Source organism: Scyliorhinus canicula, chromosome 17 (genome assembly GCF_902713615.1).
Source record: "Scyliorhinus canicula chromosome 17, sScyCan1.1, whole genome shotgun sequence".
NCBI lineage: Eukaryota > Metazoa > Chordata > Chondrichthyes > Carcharhiniformes > Scyliorhinidae > Scyliorhinus > Scyliorhinus canicula.
The window spans coordinates 90385174-90409673 of NC_052162.1; the positions used below are offsets into that span (position 1 = coordinate 90385174).

The following is a 24500-nucleotide window of genomic DNA, read 5'->3' on the forward strand; positions in this document are numbered from 1 at the left end:
CCATGTAGAAGGTGCCAGGTTGGACGGATTCTGAGTGGACGTCTACAAGAAATTCACACCAGCACTGGCCCCGCACCTGTGGGAGATGTTCACAGATTCACGTCTTACAAGGCTCAGGCCTCGATATAGCTGATACCCAAAAAAGACAAAGACCCGACGGAGTGCTGATCCTACAAACCCATCTCATTTCTTAACACCGACACTAAGATCCTAGCAAATCCCTGGCAAGGCGGCTTGAGAGTTGTTTGCCAGGGGTTGTCGCGGAAGATTAGACGGGCTTTGTTAAGCGCAGGTAGCAAACTTTGAACATCAGACACCTCTGAACATGATCATGAGCCTATCAGGGGAGAGAAAACATGAGTGATCATCTCCCTGGATGCAGAAAAGGTTTTCAACAGGGTTGCATTGAAATACCTCATAGAGGTACTGAAACAGCTTGCGTTTGGGAAAAGATTCACCTCCTGGGTGTAACAATTGGATAGTGTCCCATGGCAAGCATATGGACAAATACCACCAGCGAAATATCTTTACACACCAAAGAAATATAGAAGAGTATGGAAATTTCACAGTGGAACACATTTAAAAGCTTTGAATTTAAGTGCACAAAGCATTCAAAACAACCTTAATGAGTTAATGGCACTAAAAGAAAAAAAAAGGGTATGATTTGGTAGCAGTTACTGAAACATGGTTACAGGGAGACCAGGTCTGGGAGTTGAATATCCAAGTATACGCAGTATTTCGGAAAGATTGACTGAAAGAAAAATGAGGTGTCCTGCTGGTGAGGAAAGGGATCAGTGCTATACTGAGAAATTACATCAATACTGGATATTAAAATGTGGAATCAGTCTGGGTAGAAGTAAGAAATAGCAAGGGGAAAAAGTTATTGGTAGGAGTAATCTATAGGTCCCCAAACAGTAGTTCCGCAGTGGGGCACAGTATAACCAGGAAATACTGGGGGCTTGTAAGAAAGGTACAGCAATCATAATAGGTGATTCTAATCTGCACATAAACTGGAAGAATCAAATTGGCAAGGTTAGCCTGGAGGCAGAATTGATTGAATGCATTAGAGATTGTTTCCTGGAACAGTACGTTGGGGAAACCAACCAGGGAGCAGGCTACTCTGGATTTAGTATTGTGTGATGAGGAGGGATTAATTAATGACCTCATAGAAGGGCAGCAAGGTGGCACAGTGGGTTATCACTGTGGCCTCACGGCGCCGAGGTCCCAGGTTTGATCCCGGCTCTGGGTCACTGTCCGTGTGGAGTTTGCACGTTCTCCCCATTGTATTGAAAATTGGAAAAATATGACATTTGAAACATGAAAGTAACACTGAGAATGCAGTGTTACACTTTTAATGAAAGGGAGAAGTCCCACATGGGGTTAACAGCAGCATCTTGTTTGAAATGCAGACAGCTTCACAGACGTGAAGGAAAACAACTAGGAACAATTAATTCTGATTTACAAGTTAAAAAGTCATTGGATCGACTTAAATTCTTAAGTTATATGAAAGGGAACAATATTTCACAATTCTTTAGGCAATGAATTATTTTATTGAACAATTAAGAAGATCTGTCCCCCCAGGAGATGGGCATTACAGTAGTGCTCCACAGCTTGGCCCAGTCACAACAGGTCATGGCTGCAGGCATCAAGGGCATTGGCCTAGCGCTGGCTGACCTGAGCCAGTCACAAAGGGTTGTGGCCCGGTTCCTGAGTGATGTGGCACAGTCTCACAGGGAGGTGGCACAGTCCCTGTGCTCTGTGACCGTGAGCATGGCTGAGACAAGATCGGGCCTCCAGGACTGCTAAAGCCTGATGTGTTGGCTTGTATAGGCTTGAGAGATGGACAGACATTTCCAACACAGATGAAGGTTCAACTCAATTTTATTAACTATTTCTAACTAATTAACACACGATGACTGTGGGTGTAAATAATGCTAACTAGAACTAGAGACCTAAGCCTTGTCCGAACCAGTTGATTCTCTCAGCACGTGTTGTGAATCTGTGCTGGGCTGAATAAGTTCCTGTTACACTCAGAAGCAGCACCCAGAATGAGCGGGAACCGTGGTGCCCTCTGCCTTTATAGTGTGTGTATTCTAACTGGTGATTGGCTGCGGTGTTTGTACATGTTGATTGGTCCCTGTGTGTGTCCATCAGTGTGTGCCTGCACCATGATATATTGGTATATATTCTGACATCCCCTTTTTACAAAAATATGTTGATCCAGGCATGTGTTAATAAATAGTGTGGGTGTGTGGATAATGTACCTAGCTGCGTGTGAGGTGCGAAGACATATGTACAAAGCTATATACAGGGAACAAGACTATTTACAGAGGAAGGTGCCTGGTGCAGATGACTACCATGAACTGGAACAACCAACAAATCTATTTACAAATCACTGGATAATGAATGCAACAACAAAGAATATGGGAAGAAGAACATTTCAAAAAGTCCACATGTGTGCAGAGTTCATAAGTTCAGTCTCTGAGGTGGGCGACGAACTCTGGTTGACCGCCTCAAGGGTGGGGCAATGGCTGGTGCCTCAGGAGCTGGGAGGGCTGCAGCACTGTCAGGGGCAGGCAGAGCGACCGGAAGCACCACACAGTCCACGGCGGGATCAGTAGAAGAGCTGGTCGGAGGATCCCGTGACGACCCTGGAACCAGGCGAAGAGCACGCCTGTTGCGGCGCCGAATGGATCCATCCGGTAAGCGGACCAGGAAGGAGCGGGAGGGCCACCTGCTTTAGAACGACAGCAGGGGCAGACCAGCCACCATCCGGGAGGTGGATGCAAACCTTGTCGCGTGGATGGATGTCAGGAAGGTCAGCAGCCCGTGAGTCATATGACGTTTTCTGCTGCAGTCGGGACATGTGCGTGCGGTGGAGCACGGGGACATGGTCGAGGTTGGGAGCAAGAATTGATGGCACCGTCATTCTGAGGGTGCGGTTCATTAGCAGCTGAGCAGGCGACAGGTCGGTGGAGAGCGGGGCGGAGCGATATGCCAGCAGAGCAAGATGGAAATCTGAGCCGGCGTTGGGGGCCTTGCTGAGGAGCCGCTTTACGATGTGGACCCCCTTTCCCGCCTTCCCATTGGATTGGGGGTATAGGGGACTGGACGTAACGTGCTGGAAATTGTAGTGTCGGGTGAAGCCGGCCCATTCCTGGCTCGCAAAACAGGGCCATTGTCTAACATGACCGTCAGCGGAATGCCATGTTGGGCAAATGTCTCCTTACACGCCCTGATCACAGCCGAGGATGTGAGGTCGTGCAGCCTGATGACCTCCGGGTAACTAGAGAAGTAGTCGATGATGATGACGTAGTCCCTGCCAAACGCATGGAACAAGTCGATGCCCACTTTGGTCCAAGGCGATGTGACGAGCTCATGGGACATCAGGGTCTCCCGTGGTTGGGGGGGGCTGAAAACGCTGGCAGGTGGAGCAGTTGAGCACCACTTTGGCGATGTCATCATTGATGCCCAGCCAGTAGACGGCTTCTCTGGCCCTGCGGCGGCACTTCTCAATCCCTAAGTGCCCTTCATGGAGTTGCTCCAACACTAGCTGGCGCATGCTTTGTGGGACAACGATGCGATCCAATTTCAGGAGCACCCCGTCGACAACCGGCAGGCCATCGCGGACGTTGTAAAATTGCGGGCATTGGCCCCTGAGCCACCCGTCCGACATTAGGCTCATTACCCGCTGCAGAAGTGGATCAGCTGCTGTCTCGCGGTGAATTTGTATCAGTCGTGCATCCGTAGCTGGCAAATGGGAGGCTGCAAACTGGACTTGAGCATCTAATTGGCAAATGAAGCCGTCACGATCACATGGAGTTTTGATCGACCTTGAGAGAGCATCGGCAATGGCAAGGTCTTTGCCCGGGGTATAGGTCAGTTGAAAGTCGTACCTGCGCAGCTTGAGTAAGATACGCAGGAGGCGAGGCGTCATGTCATTCAAGTCCTTTTTGATAATATTTACAAGGGGGCGGTGGTCTGTTTCAACCGTGAACTGCGGAAGTCCATAGACGTAGTCGTGGAACTTTACGACTCCAGTGAGAAGGCCGGGACACTCTCGATTTGCGCATAGCGCTGCTCTGTGTGAGTCATCACCCGTGACGCATACACAACGGGGGCCCATAACGAGGCCTTGTCTCGTTGCAGGAGCATGGCGCCTATGCCCGACTGACTGGCATCAGTAGATTTTGGTCTCTTTTGTCGGGTCGATAAAGGCCAACACTGGGGCCGTGGAAAGCTTGGCCTTCAGCTCCTGTCATTCACGCTCGTGAGCAGGCAGCTATTGGAAATCTGTGGTTTTGTGAATCAGGTCTCTGAGGGCCGTGGTGTGTGTGGCAAGATTCGGGATGAACTTCCCCGAGGAAGTTCATCATACCCAGGAACCGGAGAACCGCTTTCTTGTCCTCGGGCATCTTCATGGACGTGATTGCTGCAATCTTGTCCTCGTCCGGACGCACCTCCTGGTGGGAGATGTGATCCCCAGAAACTTGATACTTGACTGGCCGAAGGAGCATTTGGCCCTATTGAGGCGGAGGCCGTGTTCGCGGATGCGCCTGAAAACAGGCTGAAGGCGGGCAATGTGTTCCTCCGGGGTGGTCGACCAGATGACAATGTCGTCGACATATATCCGGACGCCGTCGATCCCCTCCATCATCTGCTCCATGATCCGGTGGAAAACACTGGACACAGAGATGATGCCGAATGGCATCCAGTTGTAGCAGAACCTGCCAAAGGGTATGTTGAACGTACACAGCTTCCTGCTTGACTCATCTAGTTGGATCTGCCAGAAACCCTTCGAGGCATCCAGTTTTGAGAATAGTTTGGCGTGGGCCATCTCGGACGTGAGCTCCTCACGTTTCGGAATCGGGTAGTGCTCCCGCATGATATTCTGATTTAAATCTTTAGGATCAAGACAGATCCGCAGCTCGCCGGACGGCTTCTTGACACAGACCATGGAGCTTACCCAGTCTGTGGGTTCCGTGACCCTAGAGATGACTCCTTGGTCCTGGAGGTCCTGGAGCTGTTGCTTGAGGCGGTCCTTGAGGGGCGCTGGGTCTCTGCGAGGTGTGTGAACGACAGGCGTGGCGTTGGGCTTGAGTAAGATTTTGTACGTGTAAGGGAGCGTGCCCATGCCTTTGAAAACATCATGGTTTTGCTGGATGATGGAGTTGAGTTGCGCCCTGAAGTCTGTGTCAGAGGATGCAAGTGTATCGCTTGAACAGAGAGAGTGTACTCTCTGCACTAAGTGGAGCAGCTTGCATGCCTGCGCACCAAGCAAGGAGGCTTTTGAGGCAGCAACAATCTCGAACGGGAGAATGACTGTGTGAGCACGGTGTGTCTCCTGAAGGCGGCAGGAGCCGCTGGCGGCGATGGCATTGCCATTGTAGTCGAGCAATTTACACGTGGATGGCAGGACAGCAGGCTGTACGCAGAGCTTGCGGAAATCAGACGATGCAATGAGATTGGCAGAAGCGCCAGTGTCCAGGCGGAACCTGGCAGGGGACCGGTTGACCGTAAGGGTGGCACACCACTCATCATCCTGGCTGACGCTGTGGACGTGGACAGGTTTAGTGCCACGGTTGGGGGACATCCTGTTGGTAGTAATGACGCCGATTTGGAACGGGACCAGTGGGTCATTGTAGGCACAGTCGGAATCAAGGTGTCGAGTAGGTTCATTGATGGCAGGCTGGATAGCCCTGACGTCTCTGTGGGGCTGGGTGGACCTTCGAAAAGCAGCAGGCATGGAAGATCTACACATTTCAGCATAGTGGCCTCGTTTGCCACACTACAGGTAGTGGCGGGACTTTGCGGTATATTGCCGCTTTAAGTGGGCGGAGCCGCAATTGCTGCACACCGGAGCGTCGGGAAATTTGTCGTGCCACCGCGCATGCGTGGGGCGATCCAGAGTAGCGCGCACCTGCATGAAGCGGTCCGTGACGTCAGCGCGCTCGCTGCGTGTGGGCACGGGACTCTGCGAAAAACGTGCAAAATGGCCGCCACCATTCAGGTCCAGAGCCTGAAGAGATTTTATCATCTGGACCCGTTCTGCCTCGTAGGGGGCTTGCCGTGCTGTTTCAGCAGCCTGGATGCAGGAGTAGCACATGGAAGCACGCTCATGAAGCACACAGGTCTCAATGGCCATGTAGAGAGTGAGCTGCTTTACTTTTAGTAGCTGCTGGCGCAGGGGCGCAGATTGAACACCAAAAACAATCTGGTCACGGAGCATGGAGTCAGATGTAGTTGCAGGACTGCGCAAGGACGTGGAGGTGGGTAATAAAAGACTGGAAAGGCTCGTCCTTACCCCGAGTTCGCTGCTGAAACATGTATCTCTCGAAGCTCTCGTTGACCTCGACCGCGCAGTGGCTGTCGAACTTCAGAATTACTTGAACTTCGATTTGTCCTCCCCCTCATCGAAGGTGAGCGAGTTGTAAATGTGCAGAGCATGGTCACCGGCTGTGAAGAGGAAGAGAGCAATCTTACATGCGTCCGAGGCAGCTTCCAGGTCCCTGGCTTCGAGGTACAGCTGGAAGCGCTGTTTGAAAAGTTTCCAGTTGGAGCCCAGATTCCCTGCAATGCGGAGAGGCGGCGGCGGGCGAACGGTGTCCATTCTGCAGGAAGGCTGGAGACAGGTGGAAGGCAGATCACTGAAGGGTAGGTCTCAGAAGTGCGAGCATTCCTCAACTCCTGGTATCATGAAGTGTTGGTATGTGTAGGCTGGAGAGATGAACAGACATTTCCAACACAGATGAAGGTTCAACTCAATTTTATTAACTACTTCTAACTAACTAACACACGATGACTGGGGGTCTAAATAATGCTAACTTGAACTGGAGACCAAAGCCTTGTCCGAACCCGTTGATTCTCTCAGCACGTGTTGTGAGTCCGTGCTGGGCTGAATAAGTTCCTGTTACACTCAGAGGCAGCACCCAGAATGAGCGGGAACCATGGTGCCCTCTGCCTTTATACTGTGTGTGTTCTAACTGGTGATTGGCTGCGGTGTTTGTACATGTTGATTGGTCCCTGTGTGTGTCCATAAGTGTGTGTCTGCACCATGATATATTGGTATATATTATGACAAAGCCAGGTGGTGGGAGAGCCCCCGGAACTGGCTCTACCTACACCCCCATACCAAGGAGTAACCCAGAGACCAATGGGCACTGAGGAGGAGTAGGTGATGGGACCCCTGTCGGTGACTCCCGCAGGCGAGGTGCTGGAACACCTCAGCACCGCAGCACTGAATTCCCCCTCACCTGTCCCTGGCTCATCTGATGGACGATGAACAGAACAGGCTGGATCCAAGGTACCCATGACACCGGGAAGACATTGAGGACTGTAACAATATGCATATTGTAAAGAAAACAAAAGGTTCTCTGTGTCACTGTCCATGTGGAGTTTGCACATTCCCCCTGTGTTTGAGTGGGTTTTCCCCCCACAACCCAAAAGATGTGCAGGGTAGGTGAATTGGCCACTCTAAATTGCCCCTTAATTGGAAAAAACTAATTGGGTACACTAAATATGATAAAAGACAAAAGGTTAACAATTTGATGTTGATACTTCTCACCACCAGATGGGGATAAGGAGTAGTCATATAAATATTATGTGACTTTTGGGATTCTGGGAGATGGTGTTGAGGCATGAGATAGATTCATTGTATAGTTGAGACATCTGTCGTTAGAGATATTGTATAGTTTACTTTAATAACATTTACCTTGGAACTTGTTCGAATCTTATTTAAGTAGTCTACATAAATCAGCTTTGTTCATTTACATAACTTGATGTTTTTTGGTCAACACTACATACTCAAGACATCCTGATTTACAAAACAGTAAACATCACATGGTACCAGGCGTAGTTCCTAAGGTTGTATAGTAAGGTTTAAAGAGAGAAAAGAAAAAAAAACTTGCACAGATCGAAAAAAAATCTCAATCTGACTGCAATCGTGGACCTCGTGGAAGCCGGTTGCACAAGAGCCCAGTCAAAGCTTCATGGAGGGCTTGTAGACTCCAAAGCAGTTCAGGACATCGGGTAAAGTAGATGTGAACTGGGAAATTTTCAAACAACAGTTTGAACTATACCTTTCAGCCGATGACCTCGATGCAGCCAGTGATCAGCGAAAGATAGCGCTGTTACTTATAATGGCTGGACTGCTGGTTTTAGAAATATATAACTCATTCAATTTTGAGAATGAAGTTGACAAATAAAAATGTAACAAAGTTTTTGAAATATTTGATAGCCAGAGTGAGCTTCAAAGAAATGAAAAGCTGCGTGAAAGATTGCAAAGACAACAAATAGTAATGCTAAAAGATGCCATTATTAGGTGCTGTGTGAGCGAATGCGCTAAAAATCCATATTCCAAGATATTGCAAGCGGTGCAGAAGTGCACAACGTGGCTGGCGCTATTGAAGCTGTGGTTCAGCTGAAAAATCAGCGGCTGCCATTTTGCGCAGGCTTCTTGGAAAAGACAGCGCACTCCGAAAGTTGACCATTTTGCGCATGCGTATGACCAGTTTGCGCATGACATCACGAGCATCATGATGTTGCGAGCATGCCCACCCAAAGAAAAAAATGCCCCGCCTTCGTAAAAAATGTGCGAAGTGCAGCAGCCAAAATCATTTTGCCTCGCAGTGCAGAACAGGGATGAAATCTCAATGAAGAGCTGTGCAAGACGTTTGCAGCATAAAATAAGAAGCAAATTTAAAGAAATCTAAAAGTAAAGTGGATAAACCTGAAATTATAGAAGATGAATTAGATTTGGAAGATGTATTTGGGTTAGATGATTTGTTCTGTGTTAACATGATTGAAAAACTAAATAGAATTGCACTAAAGATCGGCGGAACCGATAAACAAAACAATTTGCATACAGGTATGACATCGGATAGCAGTAATCTTTCAGATGGTGATGCTGATATCATTGATGACAGATGGACAATTCCAGTGATGCTGAATGCCACATTAATCAAATGCAAGCTCGGCACGGGAGCGAGGGCCAATCTCCTCAACCTGAGACTTCAACCTGAGAGTTTTTGATTGACCGAAATGGCTGTTCGACGACAGTGAGGTTGCAATTGAAATACTAGGGGTATGTGACCTAGAAGCATGGGTGCACAATCAAAGTCACATCGTACAATTCGCCATTGTGCACACAAAGCGAGAGTCCGTATTTCAGAGCGGACACGTGTGAAGCCCTGAACCTCGTTGAAAGGCTGTATATTCCAGACAATGTGGCAACAGAGGATCCTTGTGAGTGTCAACGATATAATATGGCACAGTTATCCGATGAGGAAAGTGAAGAATCAGACGATGAGCCAGAAGAAGAAGACAACAACCCTATAAGTCTATTAACTTTATTTAGCAGTTGTGATAAGGTGATCACAAGTAGCATACAAGCCGTGCAGGACAATGGCAAGAGTGACAGTTCTGAGCTGGACTGTGCAGAGGCTGACAATGAGAGTGCAATAGTGAACAATCAGTTAAGAGCACATCAATTGTGAACAGTCAACAATAAAATGAAGACATCTTGGAGAAGTTGACTCCAGATGAGAAGCACAAGACTACCAAAGATACTTCAGATAGGGCAGCATGGCGGTGCAGTGGTTAGCACTGCTGCCTCACAGCGCCGAGGTCCCAGCTTTGCTCCCAGCCCTGGGTCACTGTCTGTGTGGAGTTTGCACATTCTCCCTGTGTTTGCGTGGAGTTCGCCTCCACAATCCAAAAGATGTGCAGGTAGGTGGATGGGCCACAGTAAATTGTCTCTTAATTGGAAACAATTAATTGGGTACTCTGAATTTATAAAGAAAAAAAAGATACATCAGATAAGCCAAAGGGAACTGATATTAAAAAGCTCGAAGATGAATCAGAGAAGCTAAAGGGAACTGATCTTGAGCACACAAAGAGTAACTACAGAGCAACAGAATATGCACAAAGGTACCACAATAAAGTGTTGGGACATGCAGTCAAACTTGACAACGTTCAGCATGGAAAGCAATCCAGATAGCAACCGAGCAAGGGACTGCAGGACATTCTTTGAAGAAAATCTACCCTTCGTGATAGCACAGACAGATGTATCTGGAGATCATACCAAGTTCACGTGTGGTGAAGCAAATGCCAGGAAGCAAAGCAGCAGGAAAAGGCAACAAATTGGAAGAGTTGGTACTTGCTCAAGGACCAGAAATGAAACTGTTTTTTGGGGCAAAGAAGACACGAAATCAACACCACAAGCACAAGAAAAAGATCATGTCATGTTCAACAGTGGAATCAGTCGAAAACCTGATCAATTAAACTGATGACTAGCTGGTTATGGACCATATGACCACAATGAATACTGAGGACAGACTCAATTTATGAGCTGCAAAAAGTAAAAAAATATTGTTAACACATAACAATATTAATTTACGTGTATGGAGCATACATTCATTACAATGTATATATATTTGTAGTAATATATAAACATCTTCAAAGAAAAGGGGATGTAACAATATGTATATTTTAAAGAAGACAAAGGGTTAATAATTTGATGTTAATACTTCTCACCACCAGATGGGGATAAGGAGTAATCATATAAATATCATATAACTCCTGGAATTTTGGGAGAAGGTGTTTAGGCATGATGGAGATTAGTTGCATAGTTAGAGATATCTTATAGTTTAATTTAATAACTTTTACCTTGGAACTTGTTCGAATCTTATTTAATTTTTAAAAATAAATTTAGAATACCCAATTATTTTTTGTCTAATTAAGGGGCAATTTAGCGTCGCCAATCCACCTAACCTGCATGTCTTTGGATAGTGGGGGTGAAACCCACGCAGACATTGGGAGAATGTGCAAACTTCACACGGACAGTGACCGAGGGCCGGGATCCGAACCCTGGTGGTCAGCGCCACAGTCCCAATGCTGACCACTGCGCCACATGGCGCCCTCGAATCTTATTTAAGTAGTGTAAATAAATCAGCTTTGTTCATTACTTAGCTTGAAGTTCTTTGTTCAAGACTAATTATTCAAGACATCCTGATTTACAAAACAGAGAACATTATAAAGCTGGCCATCAAAGGAAACCCAGGTCGCAGGGCGAGATACGCAGCAGGCCTCCTCCACTTCTCATATACTGCCTGACGGACCTCCAGAAGGAGCATTAGCGCATATAAGGTTAGAAAGTTAGACACCAGTTAAGTAGGCACAGGTGATGCACATAGGTTTGCAAATATATCACAATAAACACCTGTGCACCGACGTTCCAATCTGCCTCAGTCTTCTGTCTGAAGGTTGTGAGGGAGCCAGCCCCACCCCACCACCCCAGGGGGTTTTCTCGAACTTTCCAGAAGTAGTAAATCAAGCTAGCCCATCAACCAGGTGTGTCATCAAACATACCAAGGGCATTTTTGTTCATCATGGAATACCTCAAATTGTCATGAGCGACAAAAGCCCATGTTTTAGCAATCATGAATGGACAGAGTTCACACAAAGCTATGACTTTCGACATATTACTTCCAGTCCTCTCTATCTGCAATCCAATGGGAAGACTGTAAAAGGTGTTCACAGTGTGAAGCAGCTACTCAAAAAGACTATGGACAGTCGGGAAGATCCATATCTCATGTTACTTATCTATAAAGCAGAACCATTGATTAATGGGTTGTCACCTTCACAATTGTTAATGAATCAACAACTCAGAACTACCTTATGTCTCGCATAGGAACCAACTAATCGAAAACTTGTGAAGAAGCTCAAATTTTAGAAAAGGAGGCAGAAGAGGTTATAATAGATGGACAAGAAATCTGTAACCGTTAGCAAAGAATGACACATTTAGGGCAGAAGATCCTGATGGATGTGGATATTTGAAGTGTGCAAAGGCAATACAACCATCAGGTCCGCAGTTATAAATCATCATCACGGATCAAGGGCAAGTTCTAATAAGAAACAAGAGAGCCTTGCTGAAGGTTCAGCAAGACAAATGAACAAACGCTACGTCAGCACACAGGAACAGAACAACCTGAAGATGCACAAAACGCAGAAACACAGCGAGAGCCATACACAGAGACAGTTGAAAACCAGTCAAACTCACAAATTCAACCAATGCTTAGAAGGTGAAATGAAAAATGAAAAGAAAATCGCTTAGTGTCACAAGTAGGCTTCAAATGAAGTTACTGTGAAAATCCCCTAGTCGCCACATTCCGGCGCCTGTTTGGGGAGGCTGATACAGGAATTGAACCGTGCTGCTGGCCTGCCTTAGTCGGCTCTCAAAGCCAGCGATTTAGCCCTGTGCTAAATCAGCCCCATGTCGACAAGACACAGAAGATAGGCAGACATTTGAATTTGTGATGGACTGTAAACATGGGAATAATGGAAGCATTATGAATGCCTTATGTATTGTATAGCAAATTTAAATAATGTCTGTAAATATTATTAATTTCCAATGGAAAGGGGGTGTGATGATATGCATAAGCAACCATGTAAATAGTAATATGTATGACCTCCAACAAGCAGGTCGCAGTAGAGAACAACCAAGTGACACTCTTACCTCAGGGAGTCTGGAGATAGTCGTCGTAGTGGACAATCCAGGGCTTGAGGTTCGTAAGGAGGAGGTGTTAGCGATTCTGGAAAGTGTTGAAATAGATAAGTCCCCTGGGCCGGATGGGATTTATCCGAGGATTCTCTTGGAAGCTAGGGAGATTGCTGAGCCTTTGGCTTTGATCTTTAAGTCATCTTTGTCCACAGGAATAGTGCCAGAAGACTGGGGGATAGCAAATGTTGTCCCCTTTTTCAAGAAGGGGAGTAGAGACAACCCCGGTAACTATAGACCAGTGAGCCTTACTTCTGTTGTGGCCAAAGTCTTGGAAAGGTTTATAAGAGTTCGGATGTATAATCATCTGGAAAGGAATAATTTGATCAGAGATAGTCAACATGGTTTTGTGAAGGGTAGGTCGTGCCTCACAAACCTTATTGAGTTCTTTGAGAAGGTGACCAAACAGGTGGATGAGGGTAAAGCAGTTGATGTGGTGTATATGGATTTCAGTAAAGCGTTTTATCAGGTTCCCCACGGTAGGCTATTGTAGAAAATGTAGAGGCATGGGATTCAGGGTGATTTAGCAGTTTGGATCAGAAATTGGCTAGCTGGAAGAAGACAAAGGGTGGTGGTTGATGGGAAATGTTTAGACTGGAGTCCAGTTACTAGTGGTGTACCACAAGGATCTGTTTTGGGGCCACTGCTGTTTGGAATGTGGCGACTAGGGGCTTTTCACAGTAACTTTATTTGAAGCCTGTGGTGAATATAACATGGTAAATTCACACTGTATATTGTAAGCGCAGTAACGTTACCGACCACTAGGGGAGTAGCTCTGGGAATGCTCAGAAGCTAGTACAGGGCTTCACCCTTGGCTCCGCCCACGACTCCTCCCCCAGTGCTGCTGTATAAATACCCTTGTCCAGAGTCAGCCTGCAGTTCACAGAGAGTTCATCAACAGGTAACAGGCTGGCTCTGAAGTAAGTTGATTAAAGCCTAGATTCATATCGGAAACACGTGTCTGGTGAATTGATGGTTCCATCAGTGTGGATGAGCAGAGCGATCTCGGTGTCCATGTACATAGATCCCTGAAAGTTGCCAGCCAGGTTGATAGGGTTGTTAAGAAGGCGTACAGTGTGTTAGCTTTTATTGGTAGAGGGATTGAGTTTCGGAGCCATGAGGTCACGTTGCAGCTGTACAAAACTCTGGTGCGGCCGCATTTGGAGTATCGCGTGCAGTTCTGGTCGCCGCATTATAGGAAGGATGTGGAAGCATTGGAAAGGGTGCAGAGGAGATTTACCAGGATGTTGCCTGGTATGGAGGGAAGATCTTATGAGGAAAGGCTGAGGGACTTGGGGCTGTTTTCATTAGAGAGACGGTTAAGAGGTGACTTAATTGAGGCATACAAGATGATCAGAGGATTAGATAGGGGTGGACAGTGAGAGCCTTTTTACTCAGATGATGATGTCTAGCACGAGGGGACATACCTTTAAATTGGGGGAGATAGATATAGGACAGATGTCAGAGGTAGGTTCTTTGCTCAGAGTGTAGTAAGGGCGTGGAATGCCCTGCCTGCCTGACACGCCAACACCAAACTCATTCAAATGGTCATTGGATAGACATATGGACGATAAGGGAATAGTGTAGATGGGCTTTAGAGGGGTTTTACGGTCGGCACAACATTGAGGGCCGAAGGGCCTGTACTGCGCTGTAATGTTCTATTTGTAGTAGCTCTTAGATAATTTACTGATAGTAATATAGTAGTTGGTAGACTTTGATAATTTTCTCATTGTTATCTGACCCACGTAATTGTTTAACAAATCACAAGTAAACATTTAACTAGTCACAAACTAGACATTCTCTAGTGCACTGATTCCGTCCGACCAAGCGCCAGAACGTAACAGAATTGAGCGCAACAAAGAGTTTCTGCCATAGTGCTGTTTTGCTTCTGATGCACTGTTCATCACTCTGCTGGGACAGACTGGTTCTTGCCCTCCATCTCCATACCAAGCTCGTCTTCATGGAAGGACAGTGATGTTGGGCCTGTGGACCCTCCTGTGTCATTGAGCCGTTCTAGACAACCCTGAGTTGGGTAGTACAGGAGCTTCCTTTCCCCTGCTGCCACACACCATATCTATCTGGAATCTATCTGGACAGCACTGGGCTTTGAGATTCATGCAGCTGCACAGCACCAGAGTTTCTAGGGGTTGGATGTGGGGGGAGAGGGGGAGCTTCTCTTCTCTCTGTATGTTAAAAGGTGTCCAGATCACTTGATAATTTAAAGTGATAACTGTTTTCTGGAAAGAATTCAAACCTCTTTTGTTGAAAGAATTGTTTTGGTATTGGATGTTGTTATCGAATTGAAAAAGTTGAAAGGGAAGTATATTAAGGGTTATATTTATATATATATATATATAGAACTATAGCTGAGTGGGGGATTTATGTTTGTAGTTGATAAAAATGCTTACTGTGTGTGTTTATAAAATATTAACTGAATTTGTAGAATAAACTTTGCTTAAGGCCTCCGTTGAATAACACCAGAAAAGTATGCCCTTGTGCTCCTCGTAACCAAAATCTATAAACAACTGTGGGTCAGGTGAACTCCATGATATACTTCGAAGTTTTCTAAACCCTGGCCGATAACCCTTGGCTGGGATAAAAGTCTATCTTTCGTGATTGGGTTGGCTTAGTGAACTTAAAGACAGTGAGGAGTGAGCATATTTGTGTTTCATTTTCAGGTGTGATATTCCAGTTTAAGTAGGGAGTGTGTTGTGGACAATGTCTCTTTCAGAGGCTCCAAATTTTTGGGGGGTAGAGTAGGTCACACACAGTACCTTAAGAACAGAGACTACAAAAAGCCTTTTATATTTGGCAAAGAATTTGCAGTTAACGTGACCTGACAAGATACAAAAAGAAGAGGTAATTGCTGCGGTAGCTGAGCATCTAACATTGCCTGGGACACAGTCAGAATCATTGGAAATGGCAAGAATTCAATTGCAGATCAAGCAGCTTGAACATGAAAACGAATTAATGCAGCTTGAATACGAAATGAGTGAAAAAGAAAAGGAGAGAGAAGAAAGGGAAAAAGAAAGAATATCCCCAGCAGAACAAAAAGACAGAGAAAGGGAGGTACAGATCAGGGAAAAAGAAGAAGATAGAGACTTTGAACTTCTGAAAATTGTCATGAAACATGACAGTTAAAATTGGCGGATGTATAGAGAAATGTACAGTCTGATGATAGTGATGAGGATAGTGAGCATGAGCGTCATTGTCGAAGGCTTGGTGAGGATGTATTTAAATATGTCCACGCATTGCCAAGGTTTGATGAGGAGGTAGAAGACTTTTTCATTTCATTTGGGAAGGTAACTAAACAAATTAAATGGTCACAGGACATGTGGGTATTGCTCATTCAAACAAAGTTGGTAGGTAGAGCTAATGAAGTGTTTGCATCACTGTCAGAGTAGGTATCTGGGACTAATGAGGTGGTGAAAAAATCCATCTGAGGTGCTTATGAACTAGTGCCTGAAGCCTACAGACAAAGGTTTAGAAATTAAGGAAATAACCTGATCAAACATACATGGGGCGGAATTCTCCGCTCCCCACGTGGTGTGGGAGAATCGTGGGAGGGCCTCCCGACATTTTTTACACCCCCCTGGTGCCCCCAGCGATTCTCCCCTCCCCCCCCCCCCCCGGAACAATCGCCGATCGCCGTTTTTCACGGCGAACGGCGATTCTCCGAGCCCGATGGGCCGAGCGGCCGGCCCTTCACGCCCGTTTCACCACGGCAGCAACCACACCTGGTCGCTGCATTTGTGGAACGGGCGCCAGATGCCCGTTTGGGGCATCTAGGGGCCCGATTGGCACGGGAGCACCACGACTGTGCTCGGGAGGAGACAGGCCCATGATCGGTGCCCACCGATCGTTGGGCCGGCGTCCAAAACGGACGCACTCTTTCCCCTCCGCCGTCCGGCAAGATCAAGCTGCCCACGTCTTGCCGGGCGGCTGAGGAGAAAGACGGCCACCGCGCATGCGCGGTTCGTGTCGTCTGCGCGATGAAGTCATCCGCGCATGCGCGGGTTGGAACCGGCAACCCGCGCATGCACGGATGACCTCACAAATGCGCCGTTTTGCACGTCATTTCCGGCACGACGAGGTCGCGGCCGGGAAAGACGGAGGCCCGCTCCTAGCCCCCCGGGTGGAGGTGACTTAGGTGCAGGGAGCGGGCCCCGAGGCCGTCGTGAACCTCGGCCGATTTCACGACGGCCATCCCGATTTTTATCGGGAGCGGAGAATACTGCCCACAGAGTTTGAATGGATCAAACAGTGTAATTTTGATAGGTGGATAAGAGCTTTGAAAATAGACCAAACGTATGAAGCTCTTAGAGAAATTATAATTTTGGAGGCGTTTTAAAAATTAAATTCCATGCTCGTGAGAACTCATGTGGAAGAGTAGAGGGTTAAAACTGTGAGATTAGCAGCAGAAACGGCAGATGATTATGAAATAGTTCATAAATCAAAGTTTGGTTTCTGACATCAGTTTCATCCTGTGAGGGATAGAAACTGGGGACATGAGAAATACTCAAGTGGCAAAGGTAAAGGTGATCTGATGGGAGATAATAAGGGGAGTGCACCTCAGATTAAAAAAGAAATCTAGGAGGGTGGAAGAGAAATTAAAAGTTGCAAATGTTTTTACTGTAATAAACTAGGCCATGTAAAGTCACAGAGTTGGTGGTTGAAGGCTGGGAAGCACTGGGAAGGCTGATGTGGTAAAACAGGATAAGACGGTGGGGATTGTTAAAGTGGTAACGGAAAGCCCAAGTGAAGTGAAGGAGGTGCAAAAGATTGTACAGCTTGATCAAGAGGTGATTGATAAGAAGGTGCCAGATCTCTTTGAATAATTTACTTGTGTGGGCAAAGTTTACTCATGTGTACCAGGTGAAGTAGGTATAGAAGTCAGAATTTTAAGAGATGCGGGAGCTAGTCAATCTTTAATGCTAAGAGATGACAGCTTATGTAGTTTGGGAGAAATATTGCCAGAAAAGGTGGTAATATGAGGAATTCAGGGTGAGAGGAGTAGTGTTCAATTATACAAGATAAGGTTGGAAAGTCCAGTGAAGACTGGTGAGGTGTTAGTAGGAGTAATAGAGAAATTATCTTGTCCAGGAATACAGTTTATCTTGGGTAATGATACAGCTTGATAGCAGGTGGGAGTGATGCCTCCTATGATTGATAAGCCAGTGGAAAATTAGACAACCTAAGTGTTGAAGGATGAATATCCTGGGATTTTTCCGGATTGTGCGGTAACAAAATCGCAAAGTCACACGTTAAGACAAGAGGAGAAATCAAAGAGTGAAGATAAAGTTGAAGTTCAATTGTCTTTTTATCTAATATATCTAAATATTTTTGATCAGATGGTTGTAAAAGAATAAGAACAGGTGGAGGATAAGGCGGATATTTTTAGTTCAGGAAAATTGGTGGATGTATCAGAAAGCATACAAGGAAGAAGAATCTGAGTGTACACCAGAATGGTATTACCTTAAAAATGATGTTTTGATGAGAAAATGAAGACCGTTACATATGCAGACAGATTAAAAAGTGGGCAGAAGTTCATCAAGTCGTATTGCCGGTAGGGAAGGCAAAGGAGGTGTTGAGAGTAGCACATGAGGAACCAGCAGGAGGCCTTTTGGGAGTAAGGAAAACTCAAGCTAAAATACAAAACTAATTTTATTGGCCTGGATTACATAAAGATGTAGTTAGATTTTGTTGATCATGTCACTCATGTCAAGTGATAGGGAAACCTCAAGCGATGATAAAACCAGCGCCCTTAATACCCATTCCAGCCTTTGAGGAACCTTTTACCCCAAGTGTCTTAATTGATTGACTAGGACCTAAAATGAAAAGTGGGAATCAATATCTTTTGACCATAATGAATGTGTCTACTAGGTTTCCAAAGGCCATTCCAGTGCACAATATTACAGCTAAAAAGATTGTGGACTACCCACAGAAATACAATCGGATCAAGGATCAAATTTTACCTGCAGGTTATTCAAAGAAGTTATGGATAGCTTAGGAGTAAAACAATTTAAATCAACTGTGTGTCATCCAGAATCGCAGAGAGCGTTAGATAGGTGGGATCAGACGTTAAAGACAATGTTGAGGACTTATTGTCAAGATTATCCAGAGGATCGGGATAAAGGAATTCTATTTGTATTATTTGCAATTAGTGATGCACCTAATGAATCAACCAAATTAAGTCCTATGGACTAACATTTGGTGATGAGGTAAGAGGACCACTTAAATTGATTAAGGAGAAATTGGTGAGTGAGCAGTCTGAAATTACATTATTGGATTATGTGTCAAATTGTAGGGAACGATTAAATGGAGCAGGTGAATTGGCTAGACAATGTTTAAAAGTTGCAGAACATGTGATGAAATGGGTAGCAGACATGAAAACAGAAGTTTGTAGTTTTGCCAGTGGAGATAAAGTTTGAGTATTGTTACCAGTGGTAGGTGAACCTTTGAAAGCTAGGTTTTGTGGACCTTATCAGATTGAAAGGAAATTAAGTGAGGTGAATTATGTGGTACAAACACCAGATAGAAGGAATACTCACCGAGTGTGTCATGTGAATATGCTTAAAAGGTACTTTGAAAGGGGAGGAGAGCAACAGGAGGAGGTTTTAGTGAAGAACAAGAATCCAGATGACTCTGAATTTGACATTCCTCAAATTAATTTGGATAATGAGGATGTTAAAAATTGGGATAAAGAGTTGAATTACCTTCCAAAGGAGAAACAAACTGACGTGAAAAAGCTATTAATATCATATGGGCAAGTTTATGGAGCTAAGTTGGGAAGTACTAAAATGGCTATACATAATGCAGATGTGGGAAATGCTGTTCCAATTAAACAACATCCATTTGGACTTAACCCTTTAAAAGTGGCACAGGTTAACAAAGAATTTGAAAGTATACTTAAAAATGACATAATTGAAGTGGGTTGCAGCCAATGGAGCTCACCCATAGTGATGGTACCGAAGCCAGACGGTACGCAACTATTGAAGGTTAATGCAGTTACAAGAACAGACTCTTATTTAATCCGAGGCTTGGAGGATTGCATTGAGAAGGTGGGGCAATCAGCTTTTATTTCCAAACTGGATTTACTTAAAGATTACTGGCAGATACCTTTATCCAAAAGGGTGAAGGAGATTTGGGCTTTTAGAACATAGAACAGTACAGCACAGAACAGGCCCTTCGGCCCTCGATGTTGTGCCGAGCAATGATCACCCTACTCAAACCCACGTATCCACCCTATACCCGTAACCCGACAACCCCACCCCCCCTTAACCTTACTTTTTAGGACACTACGGGCAATTTAGCATGGCCAATCCACCTAACCCGCACATCTTTGGACTGTGGGAGGAAACCGGAGCACCCGGAGGAAACCCACGCACACACGGGGAGGACGTGCAGACTCCGCACAGACAGTGACCCAGCCGGGAACCGAACCTGGGACCCTGGAGCTGTGAAGCATTTATGCTAACCACCATGCTACCGTGCTGCCCAGTTTGTGACTCCAGATGATATATACCAATTCAAAGTTATGCCATTTGGCATGAAAAACGTCGCCGCCACAATTCAACAGTTAACTAACAAAGACATTTCAGGATTACCCAGTTGTGCGGTATACATTGACGATCTGGTGATTTTTAGACAGACGTGGAAAGAATATTTGAAACATCTTATGGAGTTATTTGATCGACTTTAGGAGGCGGGTTTGGTGGTAAACCTAACCAAAAGTGAATTTGGAAAAGCCCAAGTCACTTTCCTTGGCCATACAATTGGACAGGGTCGAATTGTCCCACAGGATGTGAAAACAAACGTTATTGTGAGTTTCCAATACCCTCGACATGGAGGAAAATAATGCGATTTCTTGGCATGAGTGGATATTACCGAAAATTTGTGCCGCATTTTAACATCGGGGTTGCTCCACTGACAGACTTGCTGAAGAAGCGTAGAAAATTTTAGTGGACAGCGAAGTATAAATACGCATTTGAAGGCCTAAAGGCTGTGTTAACCAATGCTCCTGTGTTGGAGAATTACAAGAGGCTCTGTGATCGGATTGAACTAAAGTACCTGATCTTAAAGAAAAATGCCGAGGTGTAGAGAAATGGCTGGATCGTGCAGAGACCTTGTCCAAAGAGACTGTCAATCAAGAGGGATTCCAGTTGCAGGAAGAAGAACTAAAATGTACGATATATAAATGTTTGCGTGCTTTGTTTGGTTTAAAAAAATAGTATATTTATTGTCAATGTTTCTTAAAGGAAAGTGAAAGGGTGAAAAATGAAACCATCTTTGAAGTTGATGGTTTATTTTGTTTCTTGGGGGAGGTGTCATGAGAGTGTCCCTTTAATAAATGTTATTATCACATGGCTTCAGTGATGTCATTGTGTGGGTGGAGTTGGGCAGTGCCTCTGAGTTTTACTTTCGCTTTACACAGTTGGAAGCTGGGTTCAGACAAAGAAGGCTTCTCTCTCCCTCTCTCTCTGTATGCTAAAAGGTGTCCAGATCATTTGATAATTTAAAAGTGATGACTGCCTTCTGGAAAGAATTCAGACCTTCTGGTATTGGATGTTGTTATCAAATTGAAACAGTTGAAAGGGAAGTTATTAAGGGTTTTACATATATATATATATATAGATAACTGTAGCTGTGTGGGGGATTTGTGTTTGTAATTGATAGAAATGCTTACTGTGTGTGTTTATAAAATGTTAACTGAATTTGTAGAATAAATTTTGTTTTGTTTAAAAGTGCTTGAGGCCTCTGTTGAATAACACCTGAAAAGTGGGCCCTTGTGCTCCTCGTAACCAAAATATATAAACAGTTGTCGGTCAGGTGAACTCCATGATATACTTTGGAGTTTTCTAAACCCTGGCCCATAACAGTCTGACAAAATCAAGTGGGGCAATGTGGTAAGGAATGTGTGCAAGGCGGTGAGGGGGTGCGAGGGCTCATGATGGCAGGCAAATGGGCAACGAGGTGGGCAAAGAAGAATAACAATGGATGGCAGAGTTTAGACTGAGGGGAGGGAAGTTTGACCCCAACAGGCTGCATGAAAAGTTCACAAACAAATGGTCAAAGGGATACCACATTGTTTACTGGAAGGTGATGGACGAAGAGTCCAGATGCAATGGGTAGAGGTGTAAATTTGGTATGGATGCCTCGTGAGTGATAGGTTCAGGTGGAGGATGGTTAAATTGAGGAACAGATTTCTTGAGAATTTCTTTTTAATCTGGATGGTTGACAGCTGGCTTGGTCTGGTGAGGACAGCTGGGCTGGAGAGTGTGCTGGACCGGTATTTAGATATGGCGCCAGGACCTTCAAACCCGTCAGCTGATGGCAGGCAAATGAATTAGAAGCCGACCCACAAGGAAATTTGGAGGGAACCGGCCAATGCATAATTAATTCGGTCCCAAGCGCAGGATTTGGAGTGGGATCCTGCCATTCTGTCCAGTGGGAAATGTGTCGCTGGAGCCCCCAACCACCACACTTAGTCTCAAAAATGGAAAAAGCACCATGTAGAAGTAATGGCATTCTTACCTGTTAATGCAAACTGACTGTCGATTCCCAGAGTGACCAGCATGAGGAAAAATGAAATGGACCAGAAAGGTGCCGCTGGCAAATGTGAAAGAGCCTCTGGGTAGGCAATGAAAGCCAAACCAAAACCTAGTGTATTGAAATGGTGCAATTAATGATGCTGAAGAGGAAAATACTGTAAACCAATGTCATTTATTTAAAACCTATTAATTACTTTAGAATGCAGACTGTCAGAAAAGCATCTCATTTGTGTGTTCATCCTGAGACCTTGTGGTTTCTTTCCATCAGGGTGAGTGATGTCAGTGATGGAGGTTGGAGAAAACTCCAGTTATCTGCAGTTATCCCTTTATTCTAACAATGTGCCTTCAGTCCCATCCTCAGAAGAGCTTGCAGCAGTGGGACATTTTCTCATTTCCCAACTGTCCTGGAGTCCCTCTGATTAATGCTGCTAATTCAATGCTGGTTTTGTGCTTTACGACCTTCGCTAACAGGGACCAAGATGGAGAATAGCTAAACTTTTTCCTATAGGACTCTCACAGTCATCAGTTAGGGACCGGGGTGGTGTGCAGTCTCAGACCACCATTAGCGTGCCCTCAAGGCAGTCATCTTGCTGTGCACCCACTGACCACCCACCTTGGCCCCTGGTTTTGCAGAGTGAAACCAGCCGTATGGGTGCCCCCACCTCCACACCCCACCTTCCGTCATAGCCCCCCTAAATGGCTGCCACTTATTGGAGGGCATCAGGTGGCCATTCCAAGGGCAACGCCAACTGTAGCCCCTAACGGGGTGCCGGCAAGTGGCCATGGAGCATATTGCTGGGCAGCGCCAATGGACGGTTCCTCGGCATCAGGAATGGATTCCAGGGCCAGAGGCCCTCACGGTGCCTGGCATGGATGGGGCCAGGGGCACGGAGTTGTGGGGAGGGGGTGGGAGATATGCGGGTACAGAGTACGCAATGCCAACCGGGGCCACCATGTAGCCCGTTGGACCTAGTTGGGCACGGGGTTAGGCAACATACTAATATGTTGGACTTGCACCCTCTGCAGACAATAGATGTTGGAATTAACCAGCGTTGGTGGCCTTCTTACTAGTCGCCGCAGCCCTGGGGAATGCCCTACGGTTGTACGAGCTGACGCCGCTCGAGGGGGAGAAGGAAGCTGCAGCAACAGAGCATGTAGCAACGCAGCATGCCGCAATGGAACAGGTGGCAGCCGCCAGGATGGAGAGCCGACCATTCAACAAGCCGAGGAGAAGGAAGTGCCAAGGAGGCACTGCATGAGGCCTCACATGTACCGGCAGCACCTGTCATTTGAGGACCTGCCGGACCGGGTATGCTGTTGAGGATTCCGGATGAGCTGACGGTCGCCCTGAACGTTTATGACAAGTGCTCCTTTCAGGCACCGAGTGGGGACCCGTCTGGGATCTCACAGACCTTGGTGTACAGGTACATCCATGCCGTCAGGAGGGCCCTGTATACCTAGGCCACTCAATTCATCCACTTCAATGTGGACCGAGCCCAACAGGATGCTTGGGCAAGGGGGTTCACCGCCATCGACGGGATGGTCCATGGGGTGATCGGCGGGATGCATGTCACCCTATGAGCAGCTGTGGAAAACAGGCCGCTCTACACAAAACAAAAGGGTTTCCACTCAATGAACGTGCAGCTGATATGTGACCATCAGCTACACATCATACACGTCTGTACCTGATACCTGGGCAGTGCTTGAGGAGGAGGAGGAACAGCAGGCCTTGTCCGACGAGGAAGATGCAGGGGAGGGGGTGGCTGGGCAGGACATGGGGCCCAGGCAGCACGGGAGGCCGTATGACATTTGTGCCAGGGCCAATGTGCACGGAAGCCAATCCAGTACTTTCGCCCACCGAGGTATGTGTCTGCGCTTGTGCAGGGTGAGGATGACAGCTGTGACGCATCGATGGTGTCATTCACGGAGCTTTCCTCCAAGGTGTTCTCTCGGGAAGCGGGGCCACACCGGATGGGCCTGCACCACTGTGGTGATATGATTTGCATATCTGTCTGCCATTGGGGCAGAACACCGGCTTACTATTGGCCCTGGTCGGTCATGTGCCTCTCGACACAAAACGTTTCGTTTTGGTCGAGAGGCTGAGTTAACCACGCCTCCTTGCCGAGCTATAAATAGTCAAACGCCCGGCGGTCATCCATTTTATTGTAGACAACCGCAGGGCTAAGTTCTAGTTTATTAAAGCCTAACTTTTGTAAAGCTACTCATCTTGCGTGCAATTGATGGCACATCAATTTAATAAACTACATTTTTGAAGATGGAGTTCCGGTTCAAGCCCGAATGCCTCCGCATCAGCCCGCAAACTCCGAACTCTGCAGAACTTTTTCAACTTTGGCTGACATGCCTCGAAGGATACCTGGAATCTGCAACCAGCC

At 46.2% G+C, this 24500-nt stretch overlaps 1 protein-coding gene across 2 annotated transcripts in view; it reads right to left on the minus strand.

Annotated features, from left to right (window-relative positions):
• Nucleotides 1–24500, minus strand: part of LOC119952286 (sodium- and chloride-dependent neutral and basic amino acid transporter B(0+)-like) — a 212114-nt gene that overhangs the window by 51911 nt on the left and 135703 nt on the right. For both annotated transcript variants that reach the window (XM_038775912.1, XM_038775911.1), the window contains exon 9: nucleotides 22091–22216. In XM_038775912.1, coding sequence (XP_038631840.1) covers nucleotides 22091–22216 — 126 coding nt within the window. The remainder of the gene's footprint in view (nucleotides 1–22090; nucleotides 22217–24500) is intronic.